Source organism: Gossypium hirsutum, chromosome A10 (assembly GCF_007990345.1).
Source record: "Gossypium hirsutum isolate 1008001.06 chromosome A10, Gossypium_hirsutum_v2.1, whole genome shotgun sequence".
Classification (NCBI taxonomy): domain Eukaryota; kingdom Viridiplantae; phylum Streptophyta; class Magnoliopsida; order Malvales; family Malvaceae; genus Gossypium; species Gossypium hirsutum.
Window position 1 is genome coordinate 91,809,823 of NC_053433.1, and position 16,322 is coordinate 91,826,144.

At 35.9% G+C, this 16,322-nt stretch overlaps 1 protein-coding gene and 1 non-coding gene across 4 annotated transcripts; both read right to left on the reverse strand.

Annotated features, from left to right (window-relative positions):
• Positions 1–97: 97 nt before the first annotated feature.
• Positions 98–16,095, reverse strand: LOC107896745 (callose synthase 5). Of its 3 annotated transcripts, none has more exons than XM_041079018.1 (43): positions 15,894–16,095; positions 15,501–15,758; positions 15,282–15,382; positions 13,266–13,387; positions 13,096–13,192; positions 12,870–12,980; positions 12,486–12,614; positions 12,288–12,380; positions 12,063–12,154; positions 11,804–11,930; positions 11,526–11,663; positions 11,373–11,449; positions 11,215–11,287; positions 11,014–11,151; positions 10,827–10,941; positions 9,508–9,842; positions 9,027–9,079; positions 8,838–8,901; positions 8,668–8,749; positions 8,527–8,573; positions 8,346–8,432; positions 7,689–7,811; positions 7,503–7,597; positions 7,222–7,306; positions 6,987–7,147; positions 6,710–6,833; positions 6,522–6,616; positions 6,299–6,416; positions 6,028–6,179; positions 5,647–5,756; positions 5,428–5,550; positions 5,259–5,327; positions 4,070–4,259; positions 3,868–3,979; positions 3,660–3,779; positions 3,459–3,574; positions 3,251–3,334; positions 2,731–2,843; positions 2,395–2,624; positions 1,330–2,142; positions 889–939; positions 609–794; positions 98–512 (listed from the first exon to the last, which is right to left on the reverse strand). In XM_041079018.1, exons 2-43 carry the CDS (start codon positions 15,685–15,687, stop codon positions 282–284), a joined length of 5,769 nt encoding a protein of 1,922 aa, XP_040934952.1. In that variant the 5' UTR covers positions 15,688–15,758; positions 15,894–16,095; the 3' UTR covers positions 98–281. The 3 variants fall into 3 exon arrangements, with proteins under 3 accessions (XP_040934952.1, XP_040934951.1, XP_040934950.1); XM_041079017.1 differs by having other exon boundaries at positions 8,841–8,901; positions 11,014–11,139; positions 15,894–16,094; XM_041079016.1 differs by having other exon boundaries at positions 8,841–8,901; positions 15,894–16,094.
• LOC121203183 (small nucleolar RNA J33) lies at positions 5,247–5,330 on the reverse strand. The gene has a single exon (XR_005903935.1). It is a non-coding gene; the product is annotated as a small nucleolar RNA J33 (small nucleolar RNA).
• Positions 16,096–16,322: the final 227 nt, after the last annotated feature.

Here is a 16,322-nt window from a genome sequence, read left to right on the forward strand (position 1 = left end):
TTGATTTAAAGAACTGTACTCATTCGTTTGGTATTGTATTGCTTGAAAAAGAATATTATCTTTCTGCTCAAAGACCAATTTGGTAAACAATCTTACATTCATGCACTAAACACAAGAATCGAACATTCTGACTTTCTGAACCAAACTTAAGCATTTAATATTACAAGTGAGGTGTTAAGTAATCTTGTTAGAGGAATCATATTGTTGAAAGCTAATCTTACTTCTTTCCAAAATCAAATTCGTGTAAAAGCCGAAGTTCATAAAACAACAATCGTATTTTTTTAGGCTTGCATCTTGCTACCAGCCAGAATTCGTTGGATTTGAAGGCCTCGGCTGAAAGCTTGGTTGAATAGCAGCCTGGTCTGGAATTCTGAGACGAAGGGGAACCATGCTAATATAGTTATTGGTGCAAACAGCAACACCCCCATCATGTATTCGTACCCTCTTGCTAGTGCCTTCACTGACCCCCACATTCCTATTCCCTTCACCACTGTCCGGCATGCTTGTGATATCTGATCATTCATCAACATTTACACAACTAAATTAAACCCAATGTTCATCCATTGATAAGAGTATAGAAATGACAAATAATTAGCGCCAACATGTACCTGCAGAAGAGCCCACCCTGTCGGCACAAAGGCCAGTATGCTCTGAAAGATATCTCCAATTGTGAGATCAAGGAAATAAAACAGCATTGCAATAGTGACTATACTCCCCACAAACATGACTAGCTTAACAAGTCTGAACATTAGCTGGAAATCCGCACTGAACTTCATCCTACCCATGGACACTATCTGCAAATTTAAAAAGTGGCGTCAGTTTCTTTTAGAAAGCCAACCAAGGGATGATTCTCGTTTTGGAATGATTTTATGGGGTTTCGAGTCTCACCTTTAAAATAATCAACACGGCAACAATGACCAGCCAGGAAAGACAATAAACCTAAAACCAAGAACAAAAAAGCAACTTTATGAACATTCTTGGTATTTACAGATTAGCAACCCTTAAACACAAGATCTTTCAATTATGTAACAATGTTACAGAATTCAACTTGTAGAAATATTTTCATCTTTTCCAAATGACACGACAATTAGTCTACTCTGTTTGCTATCTACCATGGGATTCATCCTTAATAAGCATTACCGTCACGCATGCATCCTAAGGGAAGCAATAGGATGTAAAAAATCTTGAGGTCTTTTTTCTCCTAAATGATTGTATGTTAGATTAATCAAAGAGAATTTAGTACAAGACTAAAATTTGAAAATGGCTTTTAACCTTAAAAGAAAGTTAAGATATTAGATTAGAAGCTGATGGACTGATACTAATACTCACCACAATGCTCTGCCGAATACCTTGTCTGATACTGGTGGTCATGTTTAGATGATACACAATTCCATACTGGTAAATGAAGAAGCGTATAGAAAGAATAATATCAACAAGACATCCCATAAACCCGGTGTGGCGCAGGTGCTCCTGTTCTTCCTCCCACCAAGATTCCCAGCTCTTAACTGAGGGAACTCCAATACCACCTCTGCAACTAATCCACTTTGACCAATCTTCCCAATCTTCTACTATCTTTTGCCATTCAAATCCCGATGGATTCAGAAGGAAAGGAGCAAACAGCCAGGATAAAACTAAGAACCACATTGAAAATGAGAGGAGTGCATAAGAGACGGCTCCACTTGCTGCAGAACCATAAATCTTGTAACATATAAGCAATACCATTAGCTCCAGCCCTTTTACAAAGTGGCTTCTTGAGTACAAGCGGTAGTTCTCTGCGAATTTCTCATGCCGCACCACAAAACCACGCCCCGTTGCTCTGTATTTAGCCCCACCATGCAAAATAGTGCGCCCAAAGTAATGGACTCTTGTTCCAAGGGAGAAAGTGAAGAACACAGATGCCAACTGAAGCTGCATGATTATGATGTCACCTAATGCAGTTCTAAATCCTCTCTCCAATCCAATCTCCATGACCATGGGTAGTACTGTTAAAACGCCTAATTGAACTATAGACTGCGAAGCCATGGCTGCCTTAAGAGAATCATTTCCCTTAGCTGAAGCATACTTAAGTATTGCCTGCTCTAAACCACTTAATGACAAATAAAGTCTTCCATACAAGAAAAAGTAGACTGTAAAGACAACCAACTGCACAATAACAGGAAGGGATTCACATTAGCTCTGAAAAGGTAACATAAAAGAGTCAAAAAAAAAAAAAACCTAACAATTACTAACTTTCTAATTAATCTTAAGCTCTCATTGCAGGGACTCTCCATATGTTTAATGTTTTCATGGACTGGCACTTCCAAAGTTATGATGATTTAAATGACTAGACAATCTACTCTACTTTTATTTAATTAGATTAATCACGAGTTGAATCTTGCAAGGATAAAGAATTACCATTGAGCTGAAATAAAATCCAACAGTAGTAAAGTAGCAGGACAGCATGCGAAAAAAGTCAAATCGATGGCCTAATCTGTAGATGTCTCTGCTGAGTGTCTGCTCCCCGTTACCACAAGCCACTTTCGCTTCAAAAAGTGAAATTTGGTTTAACCCAACATCCCTACCTTTCCCAACCTGAATATATTCATGATGAGTAATGTTCCCTCGTCTCAGAGTTGAGTTAAAACCTGTTAAAAGTACAATAAATATTAGATAAAAAGAAAAGATAGTATATTCATATATAAATATAAACTCACTGAAGACACAGTAGTTTAACTGATTTAAGATCATTACCAGCAAAGATGTCCTCACTCAAGTTGATGCCACGAGAACCCTTGCTGATGCCTCCACGGGTTATATGGAAGATTCTATCGAACACATCTGGATGACCATAATGGAAACGAACCCTAAAACCCACCAATAATTTTTTTTTCTAAGTATATCAAATCATACACTGGAACCAACTTCGAGATCACTTGCATTAAACAATCCGTAAGAAACTCAATATAGCTCATATCGGTGGTTTCGGCGTGGCTTGCTGTCCTATAAAGTAAAACTACAGACAAAGGGATGAAGGTTGGGATAGGGTGCTTAATTTATTTTTAAAGTTGTCGTATCTACCACTTATATGCTAACAATATATCGAGTATAATTATTACCTGTTATAAATGAAAATGCACTCCCATTCGTATCATAAAGTATTCTCTCGGCAATATAGTTTAAAAAATAAATAAATAATTGTTGATAGCGCTTTTGTCATGACATAATAGCCTTGATTCGATTATAGGAAGAAGAAAGTAAGATGAAAACATACTTTAGTGGTCTTGCAAGAACTCTTTGACCAATGGTGACAAAGCTTGTTTCTTGATTTGACATGAACCAAGCTAAAGAAGAGACGCTGCATAATAGCGATACCAAAGCATAAAAGTTAAACCCCCAGATGTTCACATAAGTAGTTAGCAGATATGACAAACAAGACCAAGCAAATAACCAAATAAGCAAATATTAATGTTCAGTCAGACCTCCCCGTAAAGATATGCTCTCGAACTCCTAAAATTGTAGGTGGTCTTACTCCATGATCCTCATTAAATTCTTCCAAAAGATTACGCATTTTGAATGCTTCTTCCAAGTAATTGTCCTGAAAAATATTGGCGCTAAATGTCATTCGATCTACTGCAAAAAACCGTTACTACTTGGATGATCACAAGCCTTTATGGCCTTACCTGATTCATATCAATGGTTTGAAGAGCTTCTCCACGAGTAAATATTAAAGCATGATTCTGATTTTCAGGTTTTCCTTCTCCTAACTTTGCATTTCCTGGCAACTTTATCCGATAGATTTCCTTCAAAGAAGATAAAAACACTAGTTAGCAATTATGGTGGCACTGTAATGACACAAGGTTATTATATGCAGTTTATAAGGATGGATACCTGGTCAAGACTATCAACACCTTTAACCAGTACAGAATAGTAAACTTTCTGTGCTCTTCCACCTTCCCTTTCTTCAACTTCGTCAATGTATGCCACACGAAGCGAGGGATTACTGTATAAGAAAAAGGAGTTAGAAAGGGAGAGAGTTCAAGATGTCAAACAAAAAGACCTAAAGAAATATATTATTAGATTGGGTACTTACTTAACCATCAAATTCAGGATGTCAGTTGCACGACGGTCTCCATTCCTTTTTTGATTTCCATAGTTTTGACAGGTAGCAACATAAGTAAATTTAAGATCAGCCACTGCCTCCAACTGGGCATACAGGGATTTCTGACTTCTCTTATCTTCATCAGATGCAGTTAAGATGGCTTTGTATCCTTCTAATATTTCTACTCAGACAAGAGTCAAGGTTAAAAGGTTAAGGGTTAAGGAACTAGGATCTATGTATCAGGAAGTAGAGTTCTTAATAGGGTTTATGGTTTAAAAATTAGGATTTATGAATAGTGGTTTAATAATTAGATATTAGGGTTAAGGAATAACGTTTTATGGTTTTGGGATCAGGCTTTTATATTGGAGTTTAGGGTTTAAAAAATAGAATTTAGGATTTCGGGATTAAGATTTTAGGTTTAGGAATTAGGGGTTGGTTTAGGCTTTATGGTTTAAAAATTATCCAAAAAACTTTAAAGGATAGGAATTACGATTCTGGAATTTCATGTTGACAACAATGTTTTCGTAAAGAAAATATAAATACTGGAAAATAGCAATTACGCATAGAATTAATTAAGGGACTAAGAGTGAAGACACCAAACACTCAGAAATCAATGTATAAAATTTACTGGTTTCCTTTTCTTTCTTTTATCATCTATACATGGCAGAAGAGAGCAGTTTCCAATCGAATAATTAGGCGGAATTTATCACTACTGTAATTCTTATTTAAAAGTTCTATTATAATGATACTTGAGCAAGCTATTGTAGTTTCTGAGTTATTTATGAGTGAATACTGAATACGTTGTCTGTCTAATGATATTAGTAGCTAACATGGTAAAACGTTAAAAGCGGCTAGTGAGGGAGTAAGGAACTGGAATCCCAGACATGCAAATTCTAGCGAGACAGATATCTAATAATTGACAATAGATTTCCTTGTCCATAGTTTTACTTTTTTGGTCACTAAAGTTGGTTATAGGAGTTACCCAATACAGGTCAGGGTATTTGGTGCTTACCACGTGCTATTGGATAAGTACTCAAATCAACTAAACTAACAATATCAGCATAATTTCCCTATTCTCATTATAATCAGCTTGCATGGAAGACGAACGACCTGAAAAGACCTCTGAGTCTGGCTATTAAAATCCACAAAAACTGTATTAAACACTTTGCAGAGAACATACCATTTTCAGTAGCCATGTCGAGAAAAGCCTGAATTTTCAAAGCTCGTCTGTAATACATCATTCCTCTGACTGCAGTTCCAATGATCATTCGGGAGAGGGATACACAAATAGATAAATTAGTCAAGATAGGAAATAATGAATTAAAGAGAGAAACTAACGCATCAAGCACCTGTCCTGCACAGAGTTTGTCCTCTCAAGGAGACCCAATGGCGAAGCTGCAAGATTTTTTCGTCATTTTCCCAAATCTCATTCTCCTTACAGTTGAGTCGCTCAGTAAAGTTATTCCACTCATCTAAACGAAGCCAATAACAGATATAACATTGAAGTTATCTAAAAGAAAAAGGAAATCTCAAGAAAGGATATTATGGAAGTTTACAATATAACGAACCTGGAAATATTTTCTGCAGATAGAAAATGATAGATACACCATCCTCATTTTCCATCTCAAGTTCAGTTTTCGAATAGACAGTCTCTTCACTATAGTATGGAGTCAGGACACTGACAATGGCAAGAAGATGAATTCAATTATTCAAAGGGGGGGGGGTGGAGTAGACTTCAGCAAATGCTAAGACACAGAAGAACACAATCACGTTTCCACGGCAAAATGTCAGAACTGCATTAGCAATTTTATGTGCAATGTCTTCCAAAAAAACAAAAAATATGTGCAATGGAAATAGTATGCCAAGAAAGTAAATTTACCTTCAAAAGGATCATGAGACATGTAACCAGAACATATATTCGATGACTACATTAAGCAAACATAGAATACCTGAACGAGAGCATGTTACGAACTCGAGGAGCACGTGGCATATCCATAAACAATGAATTTGCAAAGAATGCAATCCTTCTACGTGCCTCAAGATTTGATGGTATATCAGTGCCAGATTCTTTGATTGTCAGAAGGATATGAAGACGTCGTATCTAAAACGTGGGACATTTGTTGTTAGAAAATGTCAAAGATTCCTATCAAATATAAGTTCTTTGAGCCATTATTTGTGCTTCAAGTAATATACGTTATTTTATTTTATTGCATGATGTACCTGTTCTACCCAATGTGCAGTTAGCACGGGAGGGAACACTAGAGCAGGTTTTTCGTCAGTGCCAGCAAAAAGTTGCCTTCCCGATTCCTTGTTACTATGTCCTAGCTCTACTAATTCGCTGTACAATATGTCAAGAAAAAAGGAGGGCAATTAAGCTTGATTAGAAAAAGGCAACCTCTAGAGAACATTTTCTTCCATATACTGCAAAACAGAGTTCACTAACCGTATTTCATTGACCATCATATCACGGGTCACCACTTCTAACATATCTTGCAGCAAGAAAACCACAGCATCCTTTTTGGAGGGATCACCATCTTTCTGCAATAAAATAAATAAAAGATAAAAAAGGTATTAACTAAAACCGCAAAATGAAGAAATAATTATGTTTATTACTTCTCATATCAAACCGACCAAGATCCCCACAAGCTCCACAAATTTCTTCCAAAGGACAGGTAAAGGAGCCATTCTGAAATTTGCAAGAAGAGTATTCTTCGAAATGTTACTCTCGATTTCCATGATAATAATTCTTATGGTCCTGTTACATTATAGGTACGTACAATCAGAAATACTAGCACTGAATCTGAATAATTTAACACACTAAACAGAATTTAATGGTTTCAAAATGCAACAACATCAATCATGTGGAAAACCTTAAAAGTTAAACTAAGATCAATACAGAATTAACAACCTTTTCTCATTCTCTCCAACCACCAGAGTGTTTAGAACAAGTTTGAAAGACTCATAGCATTCAGTTACAGCACATTTCATGTATTCATCAGCACAGATGCGCTTCCAAAGTTCAGAGTCCTTCGAACGGAACTGAGCTGCCATGTCCAATGCAATTGGGATCTGTAGAAGGAGACATAGAGTCAACACAAACTAAAGCAACTAAAGCAAATGCGAATTTAAGGGACTTTGCGGACCTTGCTTGCTAGCAAAAATGGTGGCCATTGAATCAGTTTCAAGCTAGGATCTGATGTATAAGGAACCAGTAAAAGGTCCATCTCCCTGTTTTAAAGAATACACAGTTTTAGTTGAACTGCATATAGAGTAAAGCATAATAAACTAAAATACATTTAAACCCTTGTAAGGAACCAGTAAAAGGCCCACCTCCCCGTTTTAAAGAAATACCCAGTTTAACTGCATATAGAGTAAAACATAATAAATTGAATACGAGTTAAAACATCTATGGAAGGGAACTTTCCTGTCACTAATTAGGTCTTCTTCACGAAAACTACAAATTACTTCATTCCATAGCTGAGCAAATTTTGCAGCTTCGCTTCTTCTGTTTGCTGTTACCTGTGCATGACAATGATTCAAACATTAGTCGATGTTATTATGATCGCTTATGTCATTGTACAACAATATAATGAGTCAGTAGAAGTTTAACCTCAGCAAATCGCTTTGATAAAGAGAATCCTCTCTTCCGCGATTTATCAGTAGGTACCAAGTATGCATTAAATGCACCTGGCAGGGACTGGAACCGTGATCTTAGCATGCCCAAAGTTCTTATCTGAAGAAAAGAAGAGTGAAAGAACAAATAACTCTTTACTTTTTGTGTGGGAGTGTTGTAAAGTTGGTGCATATTAACAAGCCAGTTCTTGAAGTGACCAGTTACAAAAGTTACTCCAAAAACACCATAAGCAACTTGCATGGCTACAGTGAAAATATAAACTAATGGTTGTTTCGAGTCATAGGAAAAAGTATTCTAGTACAACATAGGAAAAAGTATTCATGTGGGAGGCAAGGCCTAATAACCAGGTTGAGTCTCTCAAAATTGGGTTCATTGTCCATCCATTCGACAGAGAGCTAAAAACAAATTTTGCCAAACAGATAATTCATCTCAAGTATCGCTACTTGATGCCCGACAATCTAGCCGTGGTCAGTGTCTCGGTTTTTGCAGAAAAGAATGGACATTAAGTAAAGGGCAAATAAGCTAATCAGATAAATGATGTCCAACAATCATGGACAGTACGTGAATGTAGATCAAGAAAGAAGATGGGAAAGGAGTTCTAAAATAAAAGCAAAATGGTTTCCAAAGGATTACCTCTCCAAGGCGATCAAAAGCCCCACTAACGCCACCATATATGGTTGAGAAAATAGAATACCAAATTTGAGTGTCCATAAAATAAACCTGCAAGAAATTCCAAAAGTAACAAGACATTTTCACCAGATATGCTATAGTAAGTTGATAGAAAGGATAAAAAAGGGTCTAAATAGTAACAGACCAACACTACCGGTGCCCAAAGTGACACAACTCCCAAGTGGTTCTCAGCTGAAATGAAAAGATAGCCATTAACAGAAAAATAAAAATAAAGCAGACAATAGAAATTTTATTCTAATAAAAGGAAGAAAAAAAAAAGAAGCACCATTTGGGAAAAATTCATGCCATGCATATTTAACACGATGAATGCTCATTATGTCTTTTGTTGGCTGCACCAGTGGTTTTATCTGAAGGAAAAATGAGCAGGGGGTTAAAATAGAAATCAACGACTGAACTCTCTATTTTGAATGGCAAAATAAAAGGAACAACCAAGACCACCTGGACAAAATAGCTGAATGCAAACTTGGCACACAAAAGTATTAACCAAAACAGAGTATACCTGAAAGAGAAATATATTTAAACTTAATGAAATTTCAACCGACTGAAAAAAGGAATACATAACTGGAAAGTGTTGTTACATGGCGCAAGGTAGGCGCAAGGTAGTGTATCTATTTTCGTACTTACTTTATAAGCGCAAACTGACTTTCATGTATTCCCCTCCCCACATAAACTCTAGGCTGCACACAGGGAAACCCGATCAAGAGATGGCACAAAACAATTGATGGTATAGCTTGATGATATAAATTTTTTTATCTATTCATATCTCATTTAAAAACAGTAAAAAAGAAAAGTAGGTTTAAATTCATATCAGTAAGATGAATAACCAAATATTGTAAAGACAACATGATGAATTTTGTGAGACTAGAAATATAAGATTAAGAGTAGCTTTCTTCAAGATTGATAATACTAGACTCTATGACATATACTGAGCTTAAGATAGTAGTTCAATTCATATGCTTTTCTCAACATTCAGGTCTTTCGCTAACTGATACGTGAAAGCCATTCTATATTAATCGTTATGACTATATCTGATTTCAAGTTCATGCTTCTTATATGATATAAGAACGTAGCAATGAACTATATGGAAATGGAACATATTCAGTACCTGTGACCACCATAACAGTAACCTAATAATGTGCCAATCTGAGTTTTCAATCCAACGCCGGAGCATTGGAAAAATGAACAGAGCAGCTGTCAGTAAATTTGGGAGCAAGTATAGCGCCACAGCCATGACATATAGCGGAGAAACGCCCTTTACTTGATTAAGAAACGATAGCATATCTTTAACGTTCTCAGGGACAAAAGAGAGTTCACGCACATAGAATAGAGGAAGAATGATGACCCATGCAATACTAACTACTATCTTCAGAACGTTTCTCAAAACGTCAGTGAACCTCCATCTATGATATCCTGGGAAGTTGATAGCAAGGTCCAAAACACCTGAAACAAAGTACAGCAAAGTTGTAAAATAAATATAAAGTTTGAAGTTGCCCTCCTAGGGGAGAAGTTAAGGACGTGAAGAAGAAAAGCAAGCGCAGAAAATAATGGTTGTGAAGCTAAACATGATACTTAAAAATTGTGTATCCCCCTCCCCCCAAACCCGCGTACTCATAAAGACACAAACACACAAGCCTTTGATAACCATGCTGTTGTTTAACAAAGAGGAAATACAGCCAACGTGGGGTGGCTCAATGGGCTGAGCTGGCTCGTGGCTGCAATTAACTACTATGAAATGCGCTTGGGTTTGAGCCTCGTTGGTGCTAATCTCGAACGCTACAAATGTAGCTTTTTCAAGCGCACATCTTGCCCAGGGATTAGAGCAACCTATTTCCTCCTGGATTTTATGTACGAAAAAGAAAAAGAGAGAGAGAGAGAATATGCAAAAATCCACCACATAGAAGTACAGTGTCTAGAATAGCTTTAAATGATTCTAAATTTCATAATCATCTTCGAACTGTCAGCTGAAAACAAAAATAGGGAGGAGCAAAGAAAAAGAATAGTGCAAATAGATTAAAAATATAATTTTGCATGAAGGAATAAGTTGCTAACATATGATGCTGCATTAGTAATTCTAAAATGAGAATTTCTTTTGATGGTTTACCAGACAATTAAGAAGATTTAATAATCCATTTCTTTCTTTCTTTTCCGGTCATGACTCCATGTTTATTAATTATACAACAATATTGATGACCAGAAGAAAAAAGCGTTTCAACTATGTTGAAATTCTTCGAGGAAAGAAAATATTAAAAGCTCGCACCATCTTAAGCATCTCAATAGAAGTCAACCTCTTGAATATTAATATTCCAGTCTTAGCAAATTTCAGAGAATAATTGGCTATTAAGAAGCCAAAGAGACAAAGCAAATAAAATTCTGGAGGAAAAATAAACTTCGTAGAAGACAGCAATTTAAGTAAGAATATCATACTCTGAATGAAACGCAAAATGGCCGCTGTGATGAAAATACTGGATATATCATACAATAAATCCTTTTGAAAGATTTCTGTTAACGAAGCTCCACTCCATGCAATAATGATCATTACCTAAACATAAAATATTGGAATATTAATATGTACAAGAATCAAAAACGAAGAGCAAAGATCACATTTTAATACCTGCAAACCTAGAATATAAAAAGTCCATAGTCGATCAAAACTTCGAAAGAGGTGCCAAAATGTTCTAATCTCAACAAAATTTGATTTGCCGGTGCTTCTACATTTTCTTCGAGAAGTCTTCTTTCCCTGGCATAGTAGCTGCATTAAGCAACACAATCACTAGCTTATTTAGGAAAAGTGCTGACAACCACTAAGGACTACCGTGTCACGTGTTGATTTGAAAAAGTCACCATCATCACGCATAGGCCATCCAAGAGAGAAGCAATCAGAAGACCTGAAAAGAATTTCATCATAACTCAATTAGAACTAAAATTGATACCCTTAAACCAATCAAATTTTTATATTAAAACCATACAAACCAGAAATACTCGTTTAGATCATCATAATTACACCAGTCTGCATGAGAAGCCGTTCCGTTTTTGTTCTTTTCGGCTTCCTGCAATATTTGAACTCCCTTATTTGTATCTAGAACACAATATCCAATGTCCAAGAAAATTCGTCATCAAGCATACCCTTTCAATGATACAGTAAATCGGTTTCACAACCTTCCTCAAGAAAGCCTCATCATCTCCACCATATGAGGGCTTGATATTTTCTCCAGTCACTATGCTAACATTTCCAGCCAACAGGCCACGGAGTTCATGTGCCATCTGAGAGTATCATGGGATGTAATTCAAAATACTACAAACTACATATTTCTTGCTGAAATGAAACAATAATAGGTGAACAAAAGCAGAACCTTGTCGAACAGAAGAAAATGGGTAGCATTAGATATTCGAAGAATACTTACATTATGAAAAATGTAGCATAGACATTCTGGCATGAACCGGACATTAGCTGCTTCACCCCAGATGAGAAGATATAATCCCATATATAGTATCTTCCTCTGTTGTATTTCTTGAGAGCCTTGAGGCAGCCTATACATGAATGAGTCAGTACAAATTAGACCACAAATTGTTTTGATTTAACAGAAAGTAGAGTTGAAGAGCACAATAGTAATGTACGGAAATATCCACCAGTAATTAGATGTATAAGTTGTTATTTTTTACCTTAAACTATGTTTACGTCCTAAGAATTTACACCATGTTTTGTAATTCTTAAAAAGCTTGCTCATAACAGCATCAACTGCTCGTTCATCAAGCTACATAAAAGAAATAAGTTTAATCAGTATACAAGCTTAAGCTTAGAAGAACAAGTGAAACTATATCTAGGCTTCCATTTGAAACTTCAGTGACCAATGGCACGCGAAAAAGAGATTAAACACCTGTGCATACCATAGTAAGAGGTTTGGGCTTGGGGTGGAGTCTTATATGATTATTGGCAAGCAGCAAAATCAAGTGCTCCCTCATGTTCCTGACATTGTCTCTCTGCAGTGATGAAAGCCAAAATGCATGATATTTGAAGAAGACCATTTATTCATTCAACAACAAGCCTTTTTCTGGCTCGTGGGCATGGGGATGTTAAAAACTTACCTGGAATCCAAACATGGCTCTTAACCAATCCAAAAGGTCCAAGTCTCCAGCCTTATGCCTTTGTGGATCAAATCCCGAAGGCCAGTTCAAACCACGAATGTTCCCTAGTGCAACCACAGAAGCCTTAACCTGTATATTAAAGTAAAGTTCAAGTAGCATCTAAAACAATACGCCAACAAATAAGATGCTGGAATGACACTGAGTCATTACAGCAGCAGAGCAGAGTAGAGCTAGTTCAAAGTGTCTGAAATTTTATGTCAATTTCTTCATAATTTAAGGTATGCATATCTTTTCCACATGCTAATTAAATATGATCTCAAAGACAATTTTTTTTTTGGATCCGCCACTTAATCAGCAGAATGACATGATACTATGAATTGTTACCTCCTCAAGCTGCATAATAGACTGTGAAGCACCGGCAGCATCCAAAGGAAGAATGTTGTAGGGAGTGTAGATTTCCTTCTTTTCTTGAACATCTTTGGCAGTTGCCATGATCTACCCGAGGAAATATCATTTGAAATTACATTTTATGCCATCAAAATTGGCAATATTATAATCAGGTATTCATTGTAAATAAAAACTTGATGGAATTACTAAACACAGGACTAACCTCGGGAGCAACTTCTTCAACTTTCTCAGTGTTATTAACGGCACAAAGAACTTCAAAAAGCACTCCAGCTGTTTGGTAAGCTTTCTCAAGTTGAGCTCTGTCAACAAATCGGGAAAGGAAATTAGTTGACATTCTCAAGTGTAGTGGAAACCCCTTGTGATATTAGTTACCTGTCTGCCTTATCTCCCTGGTCCAGTGCTGTAACATAGTGTTCATAATACTGTTTATAGTAGCTCCCAATTTCCCCTGCATCAGTCTTTTCTACTCGAGAGGCAAGACTGGATGCATCATCCTACAGTCCAAAATATTAATCATGGTGTGAAATGCTAAAAATGTTTGTGCCATCAAGTTATGCTTATAGTTGTGAGATTGTGAATGATGGTAGCAAAAATTTTGATATACTTGGAATGAAATAAAACATGGAAGGGAGACCAACCAAACCTTGTTTAATTGTTGTTATCTTCTCATACCAAAGAATAGAAGAAACAGATAAACAGGGCAACAGAAACCTTAGCTAAAAGCAATTGAATATCCAAAAGGACCAAAAGCCCAAATTGTATATGGCGTTTATAAAGTGCAAAATAAGCATATACATACAAACAAGATGAAAATAGATGTATGCATGCAAACATACATCAAAATCAATCAGTGATAACTTAAACTTGAACTCCAAGTAATATTTTCCTTGAATGAGATCCAATAGTTTCCATAGAAAATAAGACCCATCACTCTGGCACGGGAACAAGTAGAATTTCGGTACCGCACTGGTAAGAGGAACAATTAGTATGGAACTTAATTTAAATGCAGTCCCTTTTTGGTCGTAATTTTCAAGTTGTGGTGTCTTCTAAACATCTGATTGACACTGTGACAAAAGCCTTTGGCATAGATTACTAGTAATTACTAGGCAAAAAAATTCCCTCTCTGTTGTCTTGGCGGATTCAATTCTCTAACCAAGTACCAAGTACCAAGTACCAACCATGAACAAAGAGGAAAGGTGGAGTTCCTTACATAGTTGGAGTACTAATATTAAACATCGAAAGTGACAACCAAACAAAATATCAACCCTCCATTTTATTTCCTTCAACTCCTAAAAATTTATATATATATGCATACCCTTTTCCTTTTTATTAGAGATTGCAAACAAAATTATAAAATGTAACCTTATAAAAATCTCCGAATTTTGTATCTCCTTGCCAAGGAGAGAATTTATCTGTGTTCGGTAGGAATATAAAATAGACAATCAATAAAATTGAAGCAATAGAAGGGAATAAAAAATCTCAAATTGATGCACAAAAATCTGAAATAAATAAAAATAAAAGAATAAAAATATTATTTAATATGAAATTTAAATACTCAAAACAAAAAAAAATTATTTGCACAAAAAAAAAAGAAAAAGAAAAAAACTGCCAACTACTTTAATCAATTTCTTTCTTTCTTATTCTTTTACTTCACCCACAAGTAGCCTAGGGAAAAGACAGAAAACAGAAGTAATTTGACTCATTAAATGTGGTTTGTTCAGTTTTAAATCAGTTAAGTTAATTTAAATGTGTTTATTTAATCAATTCGTAGTTTTTTTTCTAAACCGAACCGATCATATAAATAAAAAAAATTAATTAAAATTAAATATATAATATCCGGTATCCGATCAAATGGAAATAGAAAGAATTTGAAGAAAAAAGAGGGAAGACATCTGTACTTCAAAAAAATACTAATCTTCCTTTAAAAAAAGGGAATACTAATCTTTGCGTAATTTGAGAAGTCAAAATTAATTTAAGAAACTTTTATTCAGTTTTAAATTATTAAAAAAAAAGTTATTTGTCAATAGACCTTTTAAATTCTGAAAGAGATTAGAGAATTATTATACATCTCATTAAGATATATTTAAGATATTAATAAGATCATCTATCAAAAAAATCCAACAACCTGTAAATTTTAGCAAACCACGCTAAGACCTATAGAGATAAAATCCAAGCACACAAGACATTATCCAAAATATTACGCAAAACAAACAACCAAGGCAGATAAACTCAAGTTTATACGTGATTGAGTAGGTTACATTATCGCTCCTTTTTTTAGTTTTTTTTCCCCCTTTTTTTTCTGGCAAATCACAGGTATTATTATTATTTTAATAATTTTCTCTTACGATAAAACAGAACCAAATTATAGAAGAAATGCAATAAATTTACTCTCTCTAATCTTTGCCGCAAACCAGTCTTGAACTGCCTCACTCCACGTCCGGTGGAGTTGGGATCCAACCTATCTGCTTTATCAAAAGCATAGAGACGACCTGTTTTATTTCGCCATGAATTTTTTTATGTAAAAAAGTAAGAAAAGTTTGATTTAGAAAACTTAACGCATGAAAATGAAAATAATGAAATAACAGAAAAGAAAGTTTTGAGACGTACAAAGATACGCGACACGGGGACGTTCAGGTTCGATCTCTTTGGCAATGCGGAGGATGGGAGTGATGGAAGAACTAAGTGACGAAGGAACGACCTCGTTGTCGAACACCTCCGTGGAGAACGTTGTGGTCGAAGCGCTCCGCGACGGCCGCCTTGTCAGCCCTTGCGGTCCCGTTTCGGCATTCGCCATCACGTACTACCGACCGAGTTAACTCGCTAGCTTGAAACAAAGCCTTCTCAACTCTCTGCTACACAAAAATCCTACAGAAAACAGAAAAGAAAGATATATATGACTAAATGTAGCGTAGAGATGCAGAGTCAGAGAGCAGATAACATCTCTCCCATGAGTCAAGTAGAAATCAATAATCAGGTTTAGGTTAGGGTTTCAAAAATTACCTGCTCTCTCGGAAACTTGAAGACGAGTGAGGGCTTGAGCCAGGGACGGGAGGAGGAGGAGAGTATATCACTGTTACGAAACTCAGAGAAAATGAATCGGAAAGGAGATATTGTGAGGGAAAGAGTGGAAAAGAAACAAAGAAATTGAGAGAGAAAGTTGATAAAAAAATGAATATTGACAGAATGTCATTAACGGAATGCAATGCAAGAATCGGCTATGTACCTCTTTTATATATCATCTGAATTCTCGGCTCCCCGAAAACAACTAACTATGATATCAAATTACGAATATAACACTGACTCTTTCTTTCATTTTCTTTTCCTTTTTGTTTACCCTTTTTCACCATTATAAGTGGGGCCGGGTGAGAGCCTGGTTTGGCAAAGGGAGTCGAGAAGAAAAACTTTGGTAAAAAGACATCTCCAGTCCCT